Source organism: Labrus mixtus, chromosome 1, assembly GCF_963584025.1.
Source record: "Labrus mixtus chromosome 1, fLabMix1.1, whole genome shotgun sequence".
NCBI lineage: Eukaryota > Metazoa > Chordata > Actinopteri > Labriformes > Labridae > Labrus > Labrus mixtus.
This window is the reverse complement of record NC_083612.1, coordinates 12378930-12406053: the sequence shown is the minus strand read 5'-3', so window position 1 is coordinate 12406053 and position 27124 is coordinate 12378930. Positions and strand designations below refer to the sequence as shown.

At 40.1% G+C, this 27124-nt stretch overlaps 1 protein-coding gene across 2 annotated transcripts in view; it reads left to right on the top strand.

Moving 5' to 3' along the window:
- Positions 1–27124, top strand: part of tspan4a (tetraspanin 4a) — a 150500-nt gene that overhangs the window by 8997 nt on the left and 114379 nt on the right. The window contains exon 2 of one of the 2 annotated variants that reach the window (XM_061026180.1): positions 24036–24115. In XM_061026180.1, the coding sequence (XP_060882163.1) occupies positions 24053–24115 (63 nt within the window). In that variant the 5' untranslated portion in view covers positions 24036–24052. Of the gene's footprint in view, positions 1–22372; positions 24116–27124 lie in introns of those variants that run through there. The other variant, XM_061065896.1, reaches the window with a different exon arrangement.

Sequence of the window (27124 nt, the reverse complement as noted above, 5' to 3'; positions counted from 1 at the left end):
TTTCTTTCTAAAGTTTGCCTCTCTGTGAATCTTTCGACTCCCTCGGACCGTTTCAGAGACTGTCACTGCTGAGCCCATTGGCTCTGCTCTGTCATTGTGCTTTACTGTGCTGCCGTCCATCCGAGCATGAAAGTTGTGTTATATTTTAAGCCACGTCCGGCTACTTGATGTGAACACAGGTTGACAAGCTAATTCAAGTTGCAGAGAATCAGAAAGTATTTTGAGGCAAAAATGGATGCAAAAATCCCCCCCCCCCCCCAAAAAAAAACCTGAAGTCGTGCTGTAAGGCTTTGAATCATTATTTACTCTAAACATTCAGCTTTCTGTTTTCCTTTATTTATTAACTTTCAGATAACCTGTGTAGATCACAGAAATAACACACATTTGATGAGATAATCAGGAGGTTGTGCAGTCTTTGTCATAAATAGTCAGCCATTGTTCGCTGAATCTTTCTCTTCAGATCTGCTTTTTGCCTTGCTGTCTCGTTAAAAACCCCAGAGAGTTTCATTCTGGCATCTTTTCAGCATTTATTTTTTGTGTGCAATGACAAACTGCTTTGTTTCAAACCTCTCTGTTTGTCTTCAGTAGCGCTCATTAGAGCTTTCTCTTAAATTTCTGTATCTTCTTTCTCAGTTTCAAAGCAGTTTCACACTCAGAATGATAAACAATGTAATATCTCCTCTTTATGCCGTTTTGGGATGATTCATCTAATTATATCCCCAATCAGCTCCCAGTGCCTGATGACACACATCATTAGCCCCTGGTAGCGATCATTTCCCAGCACCCTAATCAACCCTCATGTACACGATGTTAGCTTGATTACTGTGCCCTTTGTGCGTTCTGCTCCATCCTGGACACAACCATGCAGACTCACACTCAGGTGCATCTACGGTTTGTTCATCATCATATATACATGGACGGGTTATAGAGCAGCAGAATGGGCACAGGCCCAGGAGCCCACGTGTTCAGGGGCCCCAGAGCTTCTGTTTGAAACCACTTTCAAATGACCACAAAGAGACGCAAACACACCAGAATGAAGCACACAAAAAAACAACAGCAGAGAGGCAACACGAGTGAGAAGGGGGATGATCACAATAGACACCAGAAGACCACAACGGGATTGGAGGCAACCATAAAAAGATGAAAAATGTGGACAAAGTTTGAGAAAACAGATGTGAAGAGACCACAAAAAGACACAAAACAGACAACAACAGATGCAAAGCAACTGCAAAGTGACACCATAGACAAACAGAGAGACATAAAGAAAGAAAGAAAGGAAAATATAAAAAAACAAACAACCACATAGCAACACAAAATTGACTAAAAAAAAACTATTGCAAACCAACTTTAAGGTTAAATAATGAATCCCAAAGACAAAACAACAACAATTCAGAGATTAATACACCAATGAAGTCACACAAAACAAACACAGGAGGGTTAAAATGACTATAAAGAAATACAAAGAGAGCAAAATCTTTACAGAACAAAATAAATGAACAGTTCCAACAGACACAAGTAAAAGAAAACACAAAAAGGTAACCACAAAGAGACAAAGAGAAAATACTATACATCCAAAACAACCACAAATAGACTCCAATAGACAACAAAGAGAGATACCGTTATTAAAAATAAAGAGACACAGTCTTAATAAGGAAACTTCATAAGACCTCAGTAAATGTGACTTTATAAAGAGACACACAAAAGACACAAAGAAGTAAGAAAGAAAGAGATCCTGACCGACAAAAAAAACAGGTGAAAGTTACAATAAGATGTATGGAAACGAAGAAATGCTAAACAACAACAGGTAACAACAGGTGTCAATAGCAAAGACAGCAGAAAAGACCAAAAGTGTATTAATCAAAAAAAATGAGAAATGCAAAACTACAAAAAAGGTTCAAACATTCAAAGACGCACAAAACACTTAAAGAGACACAAAACAACACAAATAGACTAAAACAGACATACATATAACAACCACAGTGAAAATCTCAACCTTTATTAGATCACTTCATAAGGTCACAATATATGTGTGACTATGAAGTGACTTATAGTCGGCACAGAGCATAGACTGTGAATATTCATGGACAAAGCCTGAGTGACGTCACCCATCTGTTCCTGCAGGGGGCTCCAGAGGCTCATGGGCAGCCGCCATGTTGGAAATCCTGTCTCAGTCTAACTTTCAGTCTAACTTTCAGTCAACCTAACGACAGGCTTAGAGACAGAGCTGAGGCGGGTTTTAAGCCTCTTGTTGAACTGCTACATCGTGCCCACCTGTCAATCATGTCAGCTACACGCCTAACTATGGATACCATGTATTGTTTTCAAAATCCAAACGGAGCCGTTTAAAAAGAATTCACCCCCTGTACAGTGTGTGCGAGTGAAGACAATAACTAATCAGACCTGTTTCGTTTTTTGTACCAGGCTGTAAACATGTTGAACGGCTTTTTTGGCTGTTGTGTGTATGTGATGTCGGGGTTCCTGGAGCCAGCCTAAAGCGGACACTCGACAAACTGCAGAATTTTGCACTTACGCATTGGCTTAATTTTTCAAGACCGGAGGGCGCTGCTTGGCACTGAGGCCCGAAACATCTACAGGGAGAGACACTTAATGCCCCAAAGACAGCAGAGAGATGATAAATGACCGAAACATGACTAACCATCCCGAGGAGAAGCATAACCATCACAGAGAGATGCAGAGTGGCAATAAAAAAATACAACATAAAGAAAGAGCATTAGACACAAAACAGACACAAACAATGCAAGACAGCGAACATAAACAACCCAAGAAACCACAAATAGACATGAAGGGGGAAGAGAAAACACAGCGACCACAAAATAAGACAAAAGACCCATGAAAACATACACCTACACAACAATAGATTCCAAACAACAATAAAGAGATCATACGGTAAAACGACAAAAAAAAGTGAATAGGACCAGTATTTTTGTGACTTTAAAAAGGGACACACAAAAGATACAAAAAAACAAAAACAATTGAGAGACTACGGAAAGACTTTACAACCACAGAGAGACGTGAAATCTTTACTCGGAGATGCAGAGCAACAAACGGACAAAAAACTGCCAGAAACTGAGAGAGAGAGCAACGCAAAACAACAATGAAGTTACTTAAGATGATCACAGCGACATACAGAGAACCAGAGCTTGACACCAGGGTACATCAGGACCCGTGTCCGACTAAGAGCGCCCCATCTTCGGCCTCTCCTCTCGCCTCTCCCGCTCTGCGCCCTGGAGGTTTGGACAAGATCAAGGGCCAAATAATGTGTGAAAAATGTTAAATCACCCAAACTAAACCTGTGCAGAAATGCAAAACTACCAAACTGTTTCTAAATGTTTGCAAACAGGAACAATGATCCCAGAGAAAACAAGGAGACGTAGAAGAACGATTCATACACCCACAAAGAGATGCACAACCCTAATAAGGAAACTTAAGAAGACCACATTCTATGTGACTCTATAAAGGGACACACAACAGACACGAGGAGTATTAAACAGCTAACGGGAGACACTTAATGACCCAGAAGAGATAAAGAAACAACCACAAAGTGATGCAAAGAGACTTTAAATTGACCACAAAGAGATGCAGGCGCCGCCAGCGTGTCTTTGCCCGAGGCCCATGATTATCCGCCCATGCATATAGTAATGATGTTTAAAGACAGAGGGAGTCAGGTGATGTGTGTTTGAAATACATTGAAACACAAACACAAACACAAACACACACACACACACACACACACACACACACACACACACACACACACACACACACACACACACACACACACACACACACACGCTCTTATCGGGGGCCTGTGTGATATCATTAACATTCACAGCCTGCCACTCAACAGTCCACAGCGACTTGTTCTCATTGAGAAGTTCACAAGGTACTTCTTTACCGACACAGCCTGCGGATTAGTTGCCATGGAAACAAAGCTGTCGAAAGTCGGGGGGAATACGTTACCGGGTACTTGTGTTTGCCTCCTTGGGTGGAGGATACGTTACAGAAAAGTTTGAAGAGTGTTGTTGACAGAGGCTCGGCAGCTCGCCGGGACTCAGAGCCGTCTGACAGAAATGTGCAGGAAAAAAAAAAAGCTCAAAATGCATTTCTCCTCTTCCAGCTCTTCCTCTCTGGACTTAAAAAAAAAAAAAAAATAGAAGACTTTAACACCTAATTCTGCAGTGATTCATTCATTCATCAGCAGCCAAATGTGCAGTATAAAAGCAAACAGTGTAGTGTTTAAAAAAGACCCTGCATTAATAACCTGATAATTCCATCATGAATTATTCACTCAGAGGAGCTACAGCATGTTTGCTTTTTCTGTCCGCGCTCTAATATTCACGATTTAACCTTGAATTGTTTGCATAATACTACCTCTTATCAGATTGTTATGATTGTAGTCCACAGATTATTCATAAGTGCTAAAAAGGAAGAGCAAATCGAGCCACAAACATGTCAGATTTTAAAAACAAAGGAGAACAAAGTCAGTCGTGTCAGAGGTGAAAACAAAGCTTGTATTCATTCTTTCACTGTTTAATTCAGCCGAGTGTTTTCTCATATGATGACTTGTTTTAAGCTGTGATTATGACAAAGAGCATCTTTTCTACCTGTTAATAATGGTGCTACTATTGTCACTGCAGTGCCAGCTTGCAGTTCCGAAGTTGGCCACCGGGGGCAAAACGAGCCATTTAGTGAGCATTGTACTGTAAGAGAACAGAGCTGCTTAGTGTGTCCATGTTCATGCAGAGGGAGGAGTGAAAATCCAAATAGACTGAAGAGTCTAAGTCCACATAAAACCACTTCAAAATTCTACAATAAATCATACTTTCTTAGTGTGCAGGAAAAAACAGACACTCTCAGTTCTCTATGTAGTCCTTATAGCAAGAGGACTCAGTTTTCTGCACTCTTCCAGTAAATAAATTCAATAAAAAAGAAAAAAAACAGTGATAAATTGTTCCCAACACGGGTAATACCTTCTGAGACATAGACAAGTGTTTCCCTATCTGAGTGGTTGGACCTCAAACTGCAGCGAGGAGATAAATTAAAGTGGACATGAGATGCAGAACAGCAACAAAAAAATGAGTTAGTGTAATGTTTCCCCTTTCTGTGTGGAAAAGGTTGATTAGTTTTTCCTTTTCAGAAAGAAAAAAACAGAAAAAAAAAAATCTGCATTTGTTTGAGCTGGTCAAGAGTTCAACACGCAGCAGGTGAAGAGGGGTGTACACTTCAGTTTGTTTCAAAGGTTTTAAAGCCAGAAAGGTTTCAAACAGCAGACACGGTCATCCATAAATTATTGAAAAGAAATCCACTCAGCCCACATTGTACTACATGACACTTTGTGTTGTCAGGTGTGTTACTTTATTGTATGCCTTGTGTCACTTTTATGTTGGACTACAGATGGACATTAGCAACTCGCTTAATCTGGTGTAACCATCTTTTCATTTTTCTTTGAATAAATGATCTGTGTCATCGCACACTGTCCACTGACAAATACATTAAATAACAAAAGAAAATAAACACCATGCTCCCTTATTACAATAAATATGGCCACTGTACTTTTTTAAGACACACACAATCTGCTGCTTTGCATACATATGTATTTAGACATGAAGGAAATAGTCCAATACAATCAACTCTCTCAAATGATACAACATATTTGTAAAGAACATGTATGTCCTCTGAGGACTCGAAGAGGGATTATCTTTTAATTGTACAGATTTGTACAATTTAGTGTGTTATCAGAATCAGTGTTTCAAGGATGATACTTTTTCTATTGTTCAGGCTGAAGATGATCAGTAGTCTACAAATCTCAAAGATGACTCAGAATAAAGTCTTATCATATCTCAATTCCACAATATGAACATTAAATATTCATCACAATGCTTTCAATAAGTGCTATGTTTAGATTATTAGAATAATATCTCAACAGCATTTCATCCCAGACATGTTAAATCTCTCCAAGATCAAGAATGAAAACTATTGTCTTTAATGTCTTCTCTGTCTCTGCATACACTTATCATTGGGAGAAGACAGCAGTCAGGTCTGGGCAGCTCATTTTATACATTATTCAGCAGTCTACATGATAATATGAAACGCACGACTGATATGATGGCACGTCTCATGTGTGAGACTTCTGGCTCATCAGCAGTTTCATGTGAAACAATAGATGTGAAGGTTAACCCGTCAATGCTGTCGAGATGATCACAGAGATTTATCAAAGTCAGACACTCCCTTATCAATAGAAGCTGAATACATTCATATTTTAGAGAATCAGGTTCAGATCAGAGCATATGTCTTTGACTACCTGTGACTCAAGGCAGCTTGAAACTGTCCATTCAGGTTCTTATCACGGCTCGGCTTGGCACGGCAAGGCACAGATAAAGTGGACTGAACTGGGTCCATGAAAAAACACAACGGGGCTTATTACCACATGCAGGGTCGAAAAGTGCACAACTGTTGAGAGATGGGCTAAAGCCTTGTTGGTGATAGTGTTTTAATGAGGTTTGTCTGATATAAGAAGATTATGGAAGCCATCATTTCCACCATTAAGAGCACTTAAGAGCCCTCTTTGCATAAAGAGCACAATAGATCACACTCTTTTATACAGTATGTATTATTGTGCTAGCACTTGGCAAAAGTTGCCAGGAAAAACTTCTATTTAACAGGAAGAAACTTTGAGCCGAACCAGACTTATTGGTGAACAGCCGCCTAGCACCATGGGTGGAAAAAGTGGGAATAAAGACATCCTTCATTTTGAAATAGAGAAGATTGAAATTCACCTCTATGAAACCTGCCACCACTTTTAAAATGGCTACAGCTGGATGATGAAATATAAGAACACCTAACATAAAACATCTAAATAGCCAAGAGTTCTTAGGAAGTGTCTGCCTTTGTTATAACTTTAATTCATCTTCGAAAACGTGAACAACATGCAGGATATCCCATTGTTGTCCTCACACAGCAGTTCTGTTTTTTAAAAATATTTTTCCATCAGTCACTCTTTTGTTTGCTGTGTTTTAATTCCCTTTAACACACCGTGCGATCACAAAGCCACCTACCTCCCCCACAATGAAACATTTGTGTCTCCTCACACAACAATTTCTCAGCTAACAGTCATGTTAATAATTGCTCACGGAGGCGTTGTGTACACTTGAAAGACAGCAGAAGAATGTCCATTGTGTTTAATGGCATAGAGATAGAAAAGGCTGTAATAATACCTCATGATTACTGGTTATCAAAGCACAACATCATGTGTGGACGTCTTACCGTGGAGGCAGATATGAAAGCAAGTTTGATGGTTTTTTTTATTTTCCCATGACAGCAGAACCAATCAGCTGCTTGATACTCGTTGACACATTCCTTTAAAGAAAACGATTCTGTTCAATGGAACATGTAATTGCATTCGGATAACATTTGCAGGCATGTGATGATCAATCCCTTTTTCTCTATTGGAGCAAATTATTGACCACACAACACTGACCGCTGTTAAACAGCTGACCTGAGCTGGATCAGGGTGGATTGGGTGCTCTAGGGACCGGGGAACGTCTGAGGGGGCAGCGTTAAAAAGATTTACTTAAAAAGTGTGAACAAGTGAGATGCCTTTAAGACATTTATCCAACAGGACTCAAGCTTCCCATAGGTATCCCTATATATTTAATACATTATGTCATATATTTATTCCCTGTTGGACAGGAGTTCTCCCTGTGCACGCGTGGGTTCTCTCCGGGTTCTCCGGCTTCCTCCCACAGTCCAAAGACATGCATGTTAGGTTAATTGGTGACTTTACATTGTTCATATATATACTGTGTGTGTTAATGTGAGTTTGGTTGTCTCTTTATATATCAGCCCTGTGACTGACTGGCAAACAGTCCAGTGTACCTCGCCTCATGCCCAATGACAGATGGGATCAGCTCCAGTCCCCCGCGAACAGGAAAAGCGAATGGATGGATGTCAAAAAGAGCCTTAAATACTTGTAACAGTCCACGAACAAAACTGTGATGTCACAGTGGCTACGTCCCCTCTTCACATGGTCTATTGCGCAGCCCCTCTTGCAAAATGACCTTGTCAGTGCAGGCTATCAATGTGGATGATGAATTACACGCTACAGCGCTAATTAAACTCATCAAGGTCAAACTGTATTCATTATGCACTTTGCCAAGATCGAATATGAACGTTTAAACCCGAAGATTGTATTCAATGTAATCATGCAACCACAACTGTTTACTGGCGAGGCAACTATGGGTAGTCAACACTGGAGTCCAAGACAAATTACAATAAAGTGTAACATATCATATGGTATCAAATTGTATTGTTTTGTAATCAAATCTGTAAATCCAGATTTTTGTTCTGTGAGATTACATTTTGTTTTTTTTTATTTCGATTGGCCAACATGATTTTAAACATTTCCAATATTTGAAATATGATACCCACTTGAACCTCTCTAATCATTTCTTAATTTGACTATTAAACATGTTTTGTCAGGGTTTGTAGTTCCCGGAAGGCAACATTCGCTCGTTTCTTGGAATCCATGCGGGCAATAATCAGACCATGTATCAGCAAATGACTCGTAATCCAACGATAATCATGCAAATAAAGAAACATCACTCCTTTCACTTGGTAGCTGCAGCTTTATGTTTTCCTTCTTGTTCTCTGTACTTCCCGTCAAGGATTGGACATCGTCCTTCAGATGGTTGTGTAACATCTCCATTGTAACTCAATCAAATAATTTCCAAAAGATTATCAAATTATGAATAGCCCTTAAAAGATCTCATGTCACAGTGACTTTGAGTGAATGCGCTGTTTATCTCAACATATCTTTTAACATTATTCCATTATTTCTCACAAACAGGAATTCATTAAAAACGCTTTGCGTCGTCACTTTGCAGCTGCTGACCTGCAGCTCTCTCTGGTTATGCTTAATTTGTGTCGGCTCTGTCACAGAAGTTGCAGAAAGTATCTGCATGCGGCACCACAGACCGCAAGGACTCCGTTGCCTGGAAGATTCTAATAGTCTTAAAACAGGAGCACATGCATGAAACATGATGTGATTTTAACATTACAAGACATTAGCGGCTCTGCGGCTCGCAGCCTGTCAGGTTAAATAAGGCAGCAGAGGATGCCCTTGGGTCTCAGACTGTTGCAATTGTAAGAGTGTGTTTTAAAACTCTATTGACAGCCTCAGGAGCACATGATGGACCAGGGTCCTTGAGGAAAAAGATGGAGCTCAAACACACATGCCTACACAAAGACACACTTGCACAGAAACACAGTTGTGTATCCGCTGCTACAGCCCAATCTGAGCTGTTTCATGTCTGCTCCTGGGACATTATCACTGGTTATCTCTCTGGTGCTCTGTGTCTTATAGATCAGGCAGGTCTGCCTCCACACTGCCACCTGTATGAACACTCCTCTGATGAGATTACTCACACTGGGAGTTCAGCCCTGGTTTTCTCTTCACATGTGTTTTGATGTGAAACTCTCTTAATGCCACGAACGAGGGAGGACAGATGTCTCCGTGTGTTTCCAAGCCAATGCGGGTCTGTCTGAATAAATGAAACGGTGGATTTATTAGAAGTTCAATGCCTGTGTATTACTATATACTCAGTGAATACAAGGAAATTATGCAGCATTGACTGGAGCAAATGCATTATGCACACATTCAGATAAATGAATATGTTATAAACTCACACAACTCACTGCGTCTCACTATGCTTCTGAAGCATTTGTTAAACAGGCTTCACACTACACTCAAATTATAATAGGATGTATGCTTATCAAAGATGCTGATAAGAGACTTTGTGAAAGGGCTGTGATTGGACATTCACACACACATGTAGTTTTTGCATAAAGTACACATGAGTGCACACATTCACTTGTAATGAATCTATTCTGTGTAATGAGCAACACCGTGTTTGACAATCAGACAAATCCATTAGCAGTCTCTGTTACATTTCAAACATTTCATGCTTTTCAGTCTGGAAACAAAGACGGCTCTGTAAAATTGATTTTCTCAAATCAGATTTAACAGCTTGATTTGATTTTTGCACTCAGATCTTAAAGACGTGTGTTTGCTCCTGGCTGCGCAAATCAGATTTCAGCCTGTGCATATATGGAGCTGAAATGATCTTAATTGCTTTTCCCTCAACGGCTGTTATAGAAAACACCTAAAAATAACAAATTTCAAGCAACAGATCTTACTGGCATTTACTTGGAAATGAATACAAATCATATCATCTCAGACTAAAAATGATCTTGTTGATCTGCTGTGATGTAAATAGAATGTGTTCACAGAACATAATCTGGGAGTGGGTGTCAGGTACTGTATGTATGAATCTGTCAACAGTCGGTCTTCATGTTAACACAGTGGGGGCTGTTGTACATGCATGTATGCGATTTTGAATTTTTACATGTATGAGCTGTGCATTTGTGTCTATGAAATGGATGGATGCATTTACAGCAAGCCCACGTTGCTGCTTTCCTCCTCGGGGGGATTTTGCCCTCCCTTCATGTCCATAAATAAACGTCCACACAAAGCTTATTTGTCTGTTCTTGGGCAGCATTTGACTGGCAAGCAGAGTAATAACCATCCTGCTAGGAGGGATTAGCAGCAGAATTCAAATGGCAGATGTGACACGTATGCATACATCATATCTGCAGATGCTGAGGTCTTCACGCTGGGTGTTGAGGAGAGATCAGAATCAGTCATGAGCCTGCCGACACCGCTGATGACAGCAATGAGTGATGCATTGACGGAGATATTGATGAAGATAAACAGTTGAAGATATTTATAGCTGTAAATTAGATTTCCTCAGTGATGTCAGCAGTATCGCAGGCTGATGAATGCTGCATCTGGATGCCATTTCCTTGTCAATTTGTAAATGATAAGACATTACAGCATGATTAAGTCGGGGACAGTGGTTGTTTGCATTTTTTCTGGCAGCAGTGATGGGTAATTATATCATCTGAGGTGTAAATAATGGAAATCAGTCATCCACATTTAATGTTAATAACTGGCCTGCTAACATTATTTAATGTACACACGCAGTGACATCGATGTGTTAACCATGCATATGTCAGAATGTGTCAGAATGATCTGTCACAGCATTGTAATGTGTTCATTTACTGCAAGCTACCGCTGCTGCTTACCCTCGGTTACGACCGCATGTTTGAATGCAACTTTTTACCGGTAAATTAAATTATTTTTTTTCTTCACATGTTTTTACAGGTTACTAGGGATGGATGACTCAGTAGCCCTTCAACATATTTGGATGTGCGTTTGTTGATTTCTTGCAGAGTCGTATAAGAGCCACAGCTGGTTAACTAACTTAGCCAATAATAACGGAAATTCAAGAAATGGAACATTTTGCTAAGAAATTTGCCCACTAGCAACTCTAAAGTTGAGTTATTAAGTTAAATAAGTAATATCTCATAGGTGGAAACTGTAAAAAAAAAAAAAAAAAAAAAGAGGAAGAAGAAAGAAATGTAAAATGGACAGATTGCAATGTTACAGTAGGTTAGACTATAAGATGAAGGTTATATACTACCAACCACTATGCGCGTCCCATGACACATTGACGTACTGACCTTTAAACCTAACAAAGTGCTGTTGTTCCTTTAAAGACGTCATATTATGCCCTTTTTGGGGTTCATAGCTAGAGTAAAAAAAAAATAACAACAAAAGTTGACATTTGTTGTCACATAAAACATAAACATGATCTCCTTGGTGAAGATCCTGTGTAACCTATTGGACAGGTTGGTTGATCTCTATATACAGTTCACAGAAACATGAACATCTGATGGATCAGATTGTATGATATCAGGAACAGTAGTTTCTTTAGTCTTTTTGTACCAATGAGAGACTACAATTTGAATGGGTTTCACTTCCTTTCCCCCTGATTAACAAAAACTGTATTTGATAATCAACCTCAGAGGTGCAGCTGTGGATTTAAAAACTTACTGAAGATCCAAACTTGCTTGTTTCTTTGTGCTAAGCTAACCACTTTCTGGCTGAAACCTTAGAGTGGTATTAATCCTGTCAAGTAAGTCTGGGTAAAAAAAAAAGGGGGAAGCATATATGAATATTTTGCAAAATTGAACAATTTAATGACAATCAGTGGTCAAAGAAAAAAGTTTATTTGCACAGAGAAGAAGTTTTTGAGATATGTTCTCTTACTCAGGGGGGAGCACAATGAGTGCAGTGCAGCGTGCAGGGGTAGAAAAAGAAATTATTACAGGCACTTATTGAAAAAGGCTTTAAAATTTGAAGTAATTAAATCCCCAGTGCACACAAAGCTTCGACACGGTGGATTTTTTTGTAAGCTTAGAGTTCGTCATGTTCTCTTTTGTTATGTGGAGTTAGTGCCTGATTTCTCACTTTGCCAATGCAGTTCACATTTAGCACATTTCGTCATGACTTTCCAGACGGTTCTCCTTGACACATTGAAACATCTTACTTGGACGGATGCTGCTGCAGCGTGGTCACAGACAATTTGGTCTCCTGGGAGATCATTAAGTCCATGTGTTAATGCCAGATCTCTTCATGGCTCATAAAAGCTGCTGATTAGCTTAATTTTGATGTACCTATTTAGCTAATTTTTTAATGATGATTAATGTACTTAAAAATTAGAGGCATAGTCCTGTTTTTCACTATTTGCGAGCTTCCTGTCGTCTTTTGTCCAATGCTGTGACAAACCTGCAAGCAGCAACTACATCATAAATTATGAAAGAGTTAGTTCTTGCTACTTCACCTTTTCACATTTTTGGAATGACTGTTTGTAGTGTAATCACGAGTTGACAGGCCTTCTTTAAATATACATGAGAATTATCTGCATGTCTATTATTAGGTACCTTATTAAGGCGACATCGTTGCTGGTTGTTGTCTCGTCTGAGGACACACCGAGACACGAACCTGCTGATAACAACTTTAAACCTAATTAGTTTTCTGTTTTCTGTGGAGGCAGCTCAAGCTATAAACATTGTTTAAATAATTAAATTTTAATTTCCTCACTTCACCTAACCTGATGATAGGTAATTTACCTTCAGCTCTGCGATGCACGCAGCACCAACACAAAGTGCAGAAGAGGCATCCTCATCCTCTTATCCAGGCCAGCCGAACATTCAGAGTCAGGCAGGTTCAGGTGACAGTTTGTGTTAAGAAAACAACATTTAACAGGAAAAGGTTGATGTTATTTTATATTTACCACAAATCCAATGAAGACTAAAAAATCAATGAAAAAGTGGATTTCTCAACACTTCCTGATATTTCAATCTTATCTATTGTGTTCTGTGTGTGTGTTTCTACTTGAGTGCTGCACTAATTGAACTTTACTTGACCATGTAGAGATTCAGTTTAACTTTTGCTGCTTTGCTAAAGTGCTCATGATGGATAGGCCGGATCTTTGTAACATAGCAATAAGTAAGGTCTTTTTACCTGCTCTTTTGTAATGTTAACAGACAAAGAGTAAGGTATTTTACCTGCTTCTTGTAAAGTGTCTCGAGATAACACTTAATAAAAGTTGATTGATTGATTGAATTGATTCAGTGCTACTTCACAAGTCTATTTCACTCCATGTCAGCTCTTTTTCTCATTTATATTTACTTAAGAGGTTTAGGAACCTACCACCACATACGTTTTGTGCATGTATGAGGGGCGGCGGTAAGCTCGTTGTTATGATAAGAGAAAACCTAAAAGCTAAAAAAAAAAAAAAAAGGCCAAGTCGATGTTCTTGATTTCAAACATACAGAGGGTTTTAACACAGTTTTTTGGCTGCTGAACTGAAAGTATTAAAGTTTGAGTAGTTTGAGAAGCTGCAGGACTGAGTGTATGTTCTCCATAGACTAGTCATTAAGAGCAACAGTTATTCTGTCGTGAATTTAAACTTTTGGGTGAGAGCAGTTTTACAGACCTGCTCTTTAAAGCTTCTTCAAAGTTTTGTGAGCTGATCTTGAGTTTAAAGTGTCTTGTCAGGCTACTCGTTCTAAGGTCAAGAATAAATGTTCCTGCTTGAGAACAATATAGTTTATCACGAGCCTTAACCTTTAAACAGTGCATGCGGGTGCATAATGTGTCAGCTGTCAGGTTTGTGGGCGAGCAGGTCAAAAGAGAGTAATTTCTACTTCAGGGCACAAAACTAAGCAGCGTCAACCCTCAAACAGCAGGCACTTTTTTAATGTTTGCGTGCCCTGATCCGCAGGAATACCAAACAATTGTCTTCATTTCTGATTTCTTCTCGACTAAATGAAAGCAGGTAGGCGTATAGAGCCTCAGTTCTCTGCCGCCCACATTCAAACACTTTGCATATGCAGAATATCTGTTTGGCTCTGCGTGTGAGCAATTCCATTTAACACAGCTGCAAACATCAATGATCAGGCAGAAACACATGACTTGCTCTTTTTATGGTTGATTAATTGTTTTGTGTCCCCTCCTGTCAAAGCCTTTTGTTAATTGATATATTCATTTATCACCCTCTTAGTTAGCAGCAGTAATTAATGCTAAGTCATTATGAACAAAAAGGAGTAAAGGCAGCACATTCAACGTACACTGACCCAAGTGGGACTCATTTTCACTCTCATGCTTTATGGATTCATGTTATTCTATCACGATTTTTAAATAAGTAAGTTCATGTTTTAGTTCATGTTTGATGCCCTTTGGTGCAATCGATTGTAATGCAGTGTGACTCAGTCCTCTGGTCTTTATATCTCGTCACCTGCTCTGGGATTAATTGCCGTTTAATTATCCATTTATAGTCTTTAGGAGTGAAAAGCTTGTTCATATTATTTTCTGAATTATAAAGAAACTCCATCATGTGTCCACAGTGGATGACATGAAGTGTAGAAGTCACTCAAACGAAGAACGGTGTTGAAATTAGTAAAAAAAAATCAAAGCAGAACCTGACTTTATTCTCCACCACTGATATTTCAGTGGATGAAACTTAATTTTGCGAATAATGAGACAAATGTCCATGTAGTTTAAATGTCAAGTTGATTTTTTTGTGACTTAATTGATCTTAATATTTTCAGCTCTACTTTTAAGTTAAAGCTCCTTTCAGTTTGTGTCCTTCTTGCCAACAACCTGCAACAAAGCTGTGCGTCTCTTTACTGATGTTGTCCTGTACATGTTAAACATTTCAAGGACTTTCTTCACAAAAAAAATGATCTCAATGTGCTGCCTTTTAAAATGTCACACATGTACAATCTTCACTGAGGAAAGCCTATTTTGTCAGTGTGCTGTTTATCGATTCATTTGACACCTACCCCCCCCCCCCCCAGGTTGTGGTTTCAGGCTTTAAATATTACTTCATGGAAAAAGTTGTTCTTCCTTTGTTTGTTTGCTTTTTTAGAGTCATCAGTATTCATTTCGGTCTGTTTCATTACTTTGACAATAAATTAACTTTTTGTTTTAAAGTGAGGAACTTTCATTTCCCTGTATGTAAGCTGTGTCTCCACTGATCTTGTCATGTAGAGTTTTCAGACTTACAATTCATCCTGCCTTAATCTAACTGTCAAACACATCACTCACTGTGAGGCTTTGTTATGAAAAGTGCAAACAAAGACACGTCTGGTCTGCTGTAAATGGCTTTGTCTGACACTGACCGGGTGGCAGGGGTAACAGACACTTTAAAATAACATTATCGATACAGTTCGTCTCATTCCTGATGGTGAGGTGGGCTTTTGTAGGTCATATAAAACTCCTCACAGTAGGTTTAAGTATCATCAGTGAAAGAGAGAGATAATGAACTCTTGATAAAAATGAATATCGGCTATGACTGTTTTTCCCCTGAGGCCTAATGCTTATCTCCTGATCTTTAATAAGTCTTTGTCATATTAAAGGCAGTGTGCTTTTTTTAAAAACACATCACAAACTAGTACCAATTCAAATGGTCAATATTTACATTAAGATAAATTTGCCTATCCTATCCTGAAATGTACATTAAATGCAGAAACGTTTTACATTTTAACATAACATTGAAGGCGTTATTTTCTAATAATAATAATTATTTAAAGCTCAGCTGTAACATCTTTGAAACCACCTCTTACCTATTCTCTCATTTATTCAAATCTAAATAAAGCAAACACAACAGTCACTCATTAACCTTAGACCGGACTTCAGTAATGTTTGAAGGGCTTTCCTCTTTCACGTTGAATTAACTTAAACAGCTGTTTCGATTCTTTCACTTTAACGCTTTATATCTCAAGTTTTTAGAATCACTCTCACAATTGTTTCTATTATTATCACTATTAATATTAATATTATTTTTTAAGACAAATAGTGTGTTTCTGTGAATCACTGCAAACTTGTTATTCACCTTTTGTTTTCTAAAGGTGATGTCCCTGAAGGGGTTAACAAATACTGTCATTGAAATGATGATGCAGCTTTTTTTAAATTTTAGTCAGTTGTATTCAGATTTCTAAAAGCACTTTCAGGACCTCCTCAACGTGAGAATAATCAAACCAAAAGGCTCAGAAGATGGAGACTTAAACAGCACGTCTCACAAAGTCAGAATTTAAACCCCGAGCTTTATTCATCAAAATGTTTGATTTGATTTGAATCAAAAATGTTGATCAGATGATAACTGGCACAGAATGCACTCAGGTGTGCAGCAGGTAGAGAGAGAGAGAGAGAGAGAGAGAGAGAGAGAGAGAGAGAGAGTGAGAGAGAGAGAAGAGGGATGTATGCAACAAGGGAGTTCAGGTTTATTTACTGCTTGTATTATTATTTGTATTACTACTAATTTTATTACTACATTTTATTTGGTTTTTATTTTGTTCACAATCCTAGCATAAACAAATACACAGTAAGTACATTTTTTTTTTTTTTTTTACATTTAATTTGTGTTATTTTTTAGTTCAGGTCTCTCTTCATCCTTCTCCGTCTTTTCTCCAGTACATTGTTTCCAGTTTGCTTTACTTCATCTTCTCTGTGGGTCTATCTATCTATCTATCGTCTAGTACCAAGCCAACAGTAACACCATCTTTATGTGACACCAAACAAAAGCACCAATTTAGATTCCTGCCTGACTGTTGTCAAGTGGCCAGATTTCCCTTCAGGTAAATTTAGACCCAAAGTCAAACCACTTTCCTGAACACAATCATGTGTGAATTCAGCGTCTGCCCCGTCGTCACTGTGCGTGAAATCTACATCTGAAAATCTCAGGCTTTGGTCATATGTGAATTATTAATAGAAAAACACTGAAACCAGGACAATTAAATGTATCATCTCACTGTATGTTGTGACGAGACTGAGGGACTGAAGACCCAGAGCAATATTATGTCTTTCATCTGAAACATCCCTCTTCTATTAATGCTGTGATGCTTGCTTCAGCATTTAACAAACACTTTGTCATATTTTGTGTTTTTGTTTTATGTGCATCTCTATTTTGTCAGCGGAGAGAATCTTAAATCCCTCATGAGTCGCCTCGGTTGTGTAAAACATGTTTATTTCCCGTCAGAGCTGCTGTTATTAATCTTCATAGCTCTGATTCCTCAGTGATCTTTGCTTCTGTGCCGTTTGTGCTTTCAGTCGGCTCCTCCGCAGCTCACATAGCTGTGTTTTAGGAAAGTGACATCTTAATAGCACCTGAGCCGGCAAGTTTCCACATCTTGATTAAATGAGATTGGTCACAATGTCGTAAAACTATCGGGACATAATTCCTAACCAGTAAAAGGCAGAGAACTGTTGTCTCGACTTTCAGTTAATCTTTCTTTTTAGATATTTTAAGATCTTTAATCTCAACTTTCAATAATAGATGTAGCCGGCACGCTGTCTTGAAACGGGATGAAAATTGGAAATCGAACATGTTGTTAGCGTGTAAAACATTACAAGAATGGAACCAGACAAGAAAGCTCATTTGTGTAAAGAAACGTGTTGAGGAACCATATCGTGAAAGATGTTTCGTCAGCTGCATAATGTTTCATCAGTGTTAGTTACAGCAGATAAAAACTACACTCTGCAAATATATCACATCATGTTTAGTATATCACAATGTCAGATAGTAATCCTTGTTCTGCAAACTCAAAAATGAAGGCAGTACGTTTATTTATTTTTTGTGTGTGTCTTGGGGGGGGGACGGGGACGGACGGACTCAAACCCATAGCCGCTGCGATGAGGACCACATCCTCTGTACATGAGGCACGCGACATAACCGTTGGGCTATCAACGCTCCCGAAAGCATTGAGTTTTGATTAATCCCAAAATAGCTTGAGAACTTTCTACGTGAAACATAACGTTTAATAAATGATGTAGCAAAAGCTGCTTCTCTGCATTACTTAAAACTGAATCCGCCTCGTAGATTGTGACTCTATAACCTCATTTAAAAACTCCTGGTAACTTCTAAGGAAATAAGTTAAACAGATGGAAAATAAAATCTGCACATTCCTAAAATAGCACCATGTTTGAAGTGGAACTGAAATGATTTTTTGTGGTTGCATAAGCTAAAATTCTAACAGGCAAAACAGCTCTAAATAATTTGCCAGCCTGGTGGAGAGCTATTCTCATTTCTTACACTCATGCTGCTGCTCTGTGCACGCTGTAGTTGTCTATGATGCCCGTTTTGTCATTTAGCTGAGATACTCATAAGAGACTCATATTCAAGCTTTAAACAAGAGAGAGCCAGCCAGACTTCTCCCTCTTTACGGCCGCACGGAGACAAGGGAGCACCTCAGCGCACTTTGTGTGTCTGACTGAGCGTGCAAGTCAATTTACGTCCTTGATTCCCATCACAGAGACTCATGGAGGCGTTTAGCATGTGGCCCCGTCTATAAAGCTTCAGTTTCAACGCAGATACATTTCATCATGTTGTGTATCATATCTCCTCTGTGCAGTCAAAACCTTCTTCTTTCCCCTCTGTGTGTTTGTATATGCCAAGGACATCAAAGACGATGCCACCCCAGGGTGCCACCACAATCTTACTGTGTGTGTCTAAGCTAGAGCTGTGTGTGTGTGTGTGTGTGAGTGTGTGTGTGAGTGATGATGGTCAGGGTCAGGGGATAACATTAATGAGTAGCTGTTAGGTGTTTTGCTTTGTGGCGTCATGTATGTTAATGGCCCTCCACTTATAGACACATGATGAGGTTCCTCCTGCATCATTCAGCCCTGTGTGCATATTTCATGAAAGTGACAGCAGATTGTGTCAAGTATGTCAAACGGGATGAGCTACACGCTGTATAAATAGGACACATTTATGCTATACAGAACAATATGGGTCATGTATCATTCTGTATGAAAAACTCTTTGAACATTAGTAGAGTAAACAGGATTCACTGCCCTGTGTCACTTTGGATCCTCGATCAGCTGAACAGTGCATCGTTTTTCATGCACTTTTATCCAACTTGCACATAAAAACAGTTGAAAAGAAGGAAAAGTTGTAGCCTCAATAAAAGTAATATGTGACAAAAGCGCAATGGAAACAGCGATTCAGAAGTGAATGAATAATAAATGTCACTTAAACATCCACTAAAGCTTCGACTCGACTGCAGAGAGACGAGGAAACAGAGCAGATGAAAACAGCAGATCGGTGCAGAGCGATGAGGAGACTGTGACCTTCCTCAAATGCAGTGAATCTCAACATGCAGGGAGGGGGCAGGGACCACACGGGAATTTGAATGAATATGATTTGGGTGACGGCAATAAAAAAACAAACGAAACAATAGAGTCCTGGCACTATGATACTACACAGCCTGCCCTGCTAACCTGAATCCCTGAACCCCTTTTTTTAATCCATTACAACTCAACCCGACCTGCGTTACCCCTAGTTTCTCCAGTATTGTTAAAGATTGACAGAAATATACCAGTTTACATGAGGATTAGACAGTATGATTATTCCTTTCATCTATGGATGGGATCATGACTGAAGAAGTGTCAGAATCAATGACCAAATAAATACATTCAACACACATAGAATCCATCATCTTTAGAAGAGGTTTCAGGTTTGACTCTCTTACACATCATCTTATGAGCTCCTTTCATGCGGCAACAACAGCAGTGGAAATGTACATTGTTTTAAATTTTCCTTGCTGATTATCTTGATCCCTGATTGGGGTCAGTATGGTGTTGTTCATTTATAGGCAGGATGAAATAGAAAAAAATGTGGCGGTGTGTCCAATTTGCTTGTTGACCTCTATGTATCCATAGTCATTTCTGGTAATGCAGTGGATGCTCTTGATACGATCTCAGCTAATTTAAATATAAAACTGAGTGTTGTCTTTATACATCTTTGTGAAACAGTTTTAATTTCCCTTAAAAAATATTGACTTAAGGCCGCTGGGGGAGCAGTGGTTAGTGCGCACACCCCATGTACAGAGGCTATTCCCACATGTCATTTTCCATTCTCTCTCTCCCTGATTTTTAACTCTATCCACTGTCCTATCTCTTCATTAAATCTATGAAGAAAAAATAATATATATATATACAAAGTACTTAAAGTAAAATATATACGATATGTACAAATGTCATTGTGTGATAAAGTATCCACAAGAATGTAACTAAAACTGTTAGGATTTCAGCCGTCCCTAAAAAGTTTGGATGTCCAAAAACGGACTTGTTAAATATAATTCAACAACGTAATTCATCAGAAAATACAACTTTGCAAAGGGAAAAGTCACAGCTAAAAGTCTTTAGACAAGACAGAGCGTGTGAAAAGATTTTGAAGATGAAAATGATAGTGACACTTCCTCCCCAACCTCTCGCTTTTCACAGGGCTCATGTCGAAGCTTGTTGTCTAGCAGGTAACTTGATATTTAGGAAACTTTCTGTAAAATAGAAACCCACTATTCTCCAACAAATGTCTGTTTTATTTTTTTTACGTGTCCATTATGGTAGAAGAATACACTTTCTGACACAGGATTTAAAATGTTCCTTTTTTTCCTCTGGAACTTAGGATGCAACTCCATGACAAAGTGTTGCCACGTATAGCCTCTTTCACATGTACACTCTTGAGAAGCCGGCCAATGGAAGGAGGCCGGACAAGATGTAAAAAGGACGCAATGGAGGACACTGTGTTATGCTTACAACACATCCAAAATGATATGATTCCAGTGTTAGACTTTATATAAATGCTATGTGTAATTGGACGTATTGAGTATAAACTAATTAGTGGAATAAAACATTCTAGCAGGAGAAAAGAGTAGGCAGAAGCTTTATTATGTGCACGAGTTCAAACAGGTCGCACAATGTAAACATAATTCCCCCTAAACCAGTCGATTGCAGTGAATATGACCTGCTGCATTCACATATTCGCTCACTCTGGCTTCAATAATTATAGGAGGAGGAAATTTGGGGTTCAAATTGGCCTATTAGCCTATTTTCATTCACACATGCAGCTCACCCAGACAATTTTGGAAAATGTCCACCTCTCCATTCTTTGGCACTTTATGTCAGTATCATGTCAGCTGTAGTTGCTGTTATAAAACAGCAGCTGGCCTGTGCATGAAGTTGGGATATTTGCTCTGTATTGAAGGAGGACTTTATCGCTGCATCAATGCTGCGTTCATTTACTGTTCGTATTTGATCTATTTTTTAATCATGTACCTTATAGATCAATAACAAAATTTCTTATCACTTAGATTTTAAACCTTATCCAGTAACATTTAGGAAGAAAACACCAGCCTGGATACTCTATACAATACTAGCAGTGTGTCAATCAGTAACACTCACTCTACAAGGCCACTACCTTCGTGCTCTGACAAAAAAACATGCTGGAGACCAAACAGAAATCCATTAAATACTTGATGCAGCCACATACAAAGTCAATACCTTTGCATCTTTGAAACGTCCCAGTGGATTCATAAAGCTGCTGACCTGGATGGTTCACAGCTTGTGGAGAGAGTGTAGTTATTTTGAGTGAATGTCAGCTGCAGTGTGCACTTCACGGCACATATGGACAGAGACATGGTGTAGGTGAGCTGTCTTTAGTATGGAAATCTGTGCAGAGTGCAGCTACATGGATACAGAATGACCCAAGTCAGGGTCCGGTGGGAGAGAAGGAACATGACTGAAGCAGAGTGCGCCAGAAAAACCTCTGCATGTGGAATTAGTTCCAGTCATGAGGAAGAGAGACGAGGAGGAGGAGGAGGAGGACTTGCACTTGCTGCACTAGCGCAAGAGCAGCAAGCTTCTCAGCACTGGTATGTGAACAGCACACCAGGTTGTGTGTGCATCAGGGTGTGCATGCATATTGTGTGTATGTGTATGTTCATGTGTAAGGAATATCTGGTAGATGGTAGGGCATGATTGGTGTGCGCACAAGGGAGGAAAGGGCTGCCAAACACTGATTGGTTGTTCTCCCTCGTAGGGTGTGGCCAGAATATGAATGACTGCTCCTGGCTTTCGCGCTGCCAGGTTTTGGGGACAGTCAGCGAGGAGGGATGGGGTGTTTGAGATTGTTCGTGTGGAGCTTGTGAGAGAAGAGAGGAAAGAAAAGGGGAGGAGGAGGGGGGAACAGAGAGAGAAAGAGAACAGGAGCTTGTGAAGATAGAGAGAGAGAGAGAGAGGGAGGGAGCTGGAGGCTGCGAGGCTGGACTACCCGCTCAAACACTGCAGTCTTTCTTTGGCTTCTCTGAGGAAACTGTCTTTCTCTTCTCCCAGCTTATCTCTGCCTCTTTTTTTTTTTGTTGCTTCTTGGACATGACCCCACTGGACACCTGGCTTTCTTTGCCACCGTAGAGAAAAGGAAAGGAATGCTGTAGTGGAGAAAAGGGAGAGACGAGAAGAGGGGACACCAGCGCACACTTTGCCTCACTGATGAGTGTCTGGAAATTAATTAACAGCCGCTGGCAGAGAGGGGGGAGCGCACAGAGGGGCTCAGAGTGAGGAGCAGGACGACAATAAGAGGGCGAGTTGATAGATGTGTGAGGAGCAGGCTGAGGAAAGAGGCTGAGACACTTTTTCAGCGGCAAAAAGGACAAGTTAGGGAAAAGAAGCGAGGGTTATCCAAAGAACGCTCTGCTCTCATGCCTTATTCATCCTTTCATGATTCTTTTAATTTCTCTTTTTCTCATTCATAACACCATCCTTCCCTGTCATTTATTTTGCTTTGTTAAGTTCTGCCCTTGCTTTCTTTTTTTCCTCATGTCAGCAAAAGCACACCAGCCACATGCTGAACAATCAGCCGACACTTAGACCACAGCGTAGCAATTTTCATTCTAAGCGGACGTTACTGAGTAAGAAGGATTTGATTGGCTGAAGCAGGGGTGCTGTTCCCTCCCGGGCTGAGGGCACCTGCTCAGGAATTTCTCATGAGACGAGGTAGGACGCTTCTGGATCATTTTAGCAACCCAAAGCAGCCGGAGCGGTCGAGTCGAAGCCCTCCAGTCTTTCTACCTGATTGAACTGTTAAGAGATGAAACTGCACACCAGCTTATCTCTTCCAGCGTGACGCCTGTGTTTGAGCGATTACGGGGATGTGCAGATGTGTGTGTGTGTGTTGGGATTATGCCCTAAATACACAGCTATACAGGTGTTGCAGTTGGATTATGCAAAGTCTCTTGCTCAATATAGTGGCACTGTAGGATTAGGAGGAACTCTGATCAAGTGAATGGCGGCACATTATGTACCACAGATGAACTCGGATTAAGAGGGATCTCGTAATTAAATCAGCCTCTCTAGGGAGTGAAAGGGGTCATTATTATTTTGAGCTGAAGTGGCGTTAGGTTGAGATATCTCCAAAACCTGTCCCTCAACCCTCAATGGAATAACTTCCGGTCCCTTGTTGTGGACTTTTCTCTAACCTGAAGTACTCAGAGTGACGATCAAAGACTTTTTAAGACTCGTTCAGCTTCCATAATGAGACGCTCAAGCACAGACGAGACTCCGTACCGACGGAGTCCGTCTCTGGACAGCAAACCCGACACGCCGCCGTTCAGTTCCGGGTTTCACCGCTTCAGTGGGGAGTTTGAGTACAAGCGGCCACCATTTGCGTTTGGCTTCCACACGACAAAGGGGCCACAGACGTCCAAGGGGCGCTATTCACAGGGGAAGAAGTATGTGGTGTTTTATCTGGACCTCTCCTTCATATTCCTCCTAGAACTTCGGCGCTGCAGGATGGCCGAGGGTTGCATGATGGCCCTGCGATACGGAATGGTCTTCTTCAACCTCCTCTTCTGGGTGAGTCCATCGTCTTGAATTTTCCCATCTTGAATTGTTTTGTATTTGTTGGCGGAAAGTGTTGCTGTGCTTTCTTGACTTTTCCCCTCTCTGTTACTCATATTTCTCTTATCTCGTTTGGAGGATGCTGTGATCTGTGTGTATGTGTGCAGCCAGAGTGGTGTGAGAGAAGTGAGGAAGGGGGGAGTGGTGAGGAAGAGACAGATCATGCATTTAGATCGTGTGCACTGTGTGGGTGAGCCAGCTTTTTCTGTTCCCTATACTATACCCCGTGTGTGGGCGTACTCTGCTTCTTCCGTGCAAAGCTTTGGGATATTTGGAACTTGCATTGTGTGTAAACTAGCTAATCACAGTGTTACCGCTGTGCTTCAATTCTTCACCTTACCTCCGCTTCACCCTCCTCCCCTCCCTGCACAACAAACACCCCTCGGCCAATCAAAGCATCTGCTGTCAATCTTCTCTATCTGCCTGATGGTATCTGTGCGCCGTGGGGACGTTTGATTCTCAGTGTCTATCTGCTTCTGTCAATCCCGCTCAGATAGCCTCACAACAGATCACTTTCATTTGCAGTGTGAGGCCTGGCATGATCCACAGCCGTGTGTCACATTAAAAGAGCTCCATCTCTGCTTCATCAGCATTTCTTTTTTTTTTTTTTTCCCTGCAGACTCTTTTTGTGCAATACAATCTAAGTTTTTCCAGAGTTTTGAAGGAGATGATAGCCACTGTGGTTACCTTGCTGGGACTACCTTGATTTGTCTTACTTGTGGTCGTACTGGTAATGGAATGGGATGAGGCCTTGAACTATGAAATGCAATCTAGGTGCAGAGATGCAATCTCCCTCTGGGAATGAGTGACCTCTTCACCTCCACATCTTCTGTCAGCAATAAAACGTCAAAGAAGGGTGGTGGTCTTTCTTATTAGGGAACTGTGTGTGTGTGTGTGTGTGTGTGTGTGTGTGTGTGTGTGTGTGTGTGTTGCCTCTGGGGGTAAATAATGACCACATTACCATGAAAGGCCTTCTCCTCTTAAGCAGCCAATCCCGTTATGAACCTCCAGGTAAAAAACAGACGATCTCTTCCAATATAGCGCCTGTCTTCGAAAATGAAATTTTCAGTAGCAGCTGACTGCAAATGTCAGACCTCAATGTTTCATCATTTCAGGAGCAATTTACAGGCTGTTTCATGTCGATCCAACCTAAATTCTTCACATCTCATTCAAAATTTAGACTTCTAAGCGGGTGACTTTGTAGGTGCTGAACATGACCTCAATATTCTGTCAACAGCAGAGGAGGCGGGACAGCTCCTCCGAGCCCCGACAGTCAACACAGATTACATGAACAGTGGGCCAATCAAAATATGTTTGATTTGAGCTGTACTTGCACTTCCACCGTGGAACAGCAAATGAGGGTTCACATCCTGCAGGGAAAAGAGGAGCACAGCAGGGGAGCTCATTAACAACAGCTCTCTCATATATAGATTACTTACATCAGTGAGTTTCCAAAGTCCACACGCTCAATAAGTTCTGACTCAGTTTCCGAGGAGGGGATCTCCTCTCAAATCGCACTACTTTAATCAGTCAAAAAAAAATGGTAATATCATGTTCATATAGAGGAATGTAAAGAGCTGCTTCTGAAATATGCAGTGGGATAAAAATAATGTATTATGAGTCTTCTTACAAAGTGGAAAGAGTGGTTGGTCCAAGTTTTTTGAGTCTTTTAGTTTGACTTTGGTAGAGATAGATTTTGTGTATGTTTCTTAACTAGTTTACCTGACCCTTAAACCTGAGACTCAGACAAGAGGCCCTGCATACAAAAAACTGGTCAGACTGTGTAGAACATGGACATAGCCTCAGTGATGTCATCCTTTGGTAACTGAAGGGGATTTTTGAAGTTTTTGTACCAGGCTGTTCACGTCATTATTTCTCCTGACAAAATGGGCATTTTCACATAGGTGTGTATGTGACTTCCTGGACTGATTGCATTGTCACAGCAGCAGGTTATCAGAGAAAATAAAACAAATAATGCAAAAAATAATAGCCTCAAATATATATATTTTTTATATTTTTATATTTAGCTTTTAGGGTGTAAAATGCCAAAACCTTTTAAATCCGGAGCATGATGTGTACTGAAGACAGATTGTCCAATATTTTGTGACGAGAACAGAAAGCTCTCGGCCACACACGTATTGAAAGTGTCCTTCCAGCAGAGGTGATAGAAAAAAGGAGTTGAAGAACCCAGTCATTACATGCACATGTGCTTTGGCAAGTTTGTCTAAAATGACAGAAATTGCCATGGAGAGAACTTCAGGCAGGAAATAAAGAAAGTATAACAAGCACTTTTCCAACTAAAGATGATCTCTGTGAACTGCAAAGTAAAAATAAATACAGCACAGCTAGCGGCAGAAAATGGATAATAATGGATAAAATAATCTCAACAATTAGTCTGAAAAAAAGACATTAAACCCACTGACACTGAAAACCTCTTTTACAACATTATGTTTCCTGGTGCAGTAACATAAAAACCACACCAGGAGGGCAGGACGAGGAAAAAATCTAAAGCTGCGTCAGCCAGGAGGTCTTGATGTACAAAAAGTTGTCATGTTGCAGATACACATTGACTGCAACATTAATAAGGGAGAAACGACTTTCACACTGAGCATTAAGTGTTAATTTCCCATGTTGATTTATAGAAATAAACTCAAAGTCTCACTTGGAACTGTTAAAGTTACACCATTTAGCTGTGAAGGTATAGATTCCACATGCTGTGTGAGAAGACAGCTGGAGACATGACAGGCTATACATATCCGCCTGAAAATGTACTGTACAAGTTGTCTTTAATACTTAATGCCTGTGGGCTTCAAAAGGGGCTCTGAAAGGTTCGTATCTTTGCTGAGCTGTGGTCAGCTCAGATTTCACAGCAGTTAGGACTGAAGTGACAACCGAGAGTTATGAAATAAAAAACATCACATCTTCCGGAGGTCACAGAGTGCTCGTGCTTTAAATCTCTTCCTT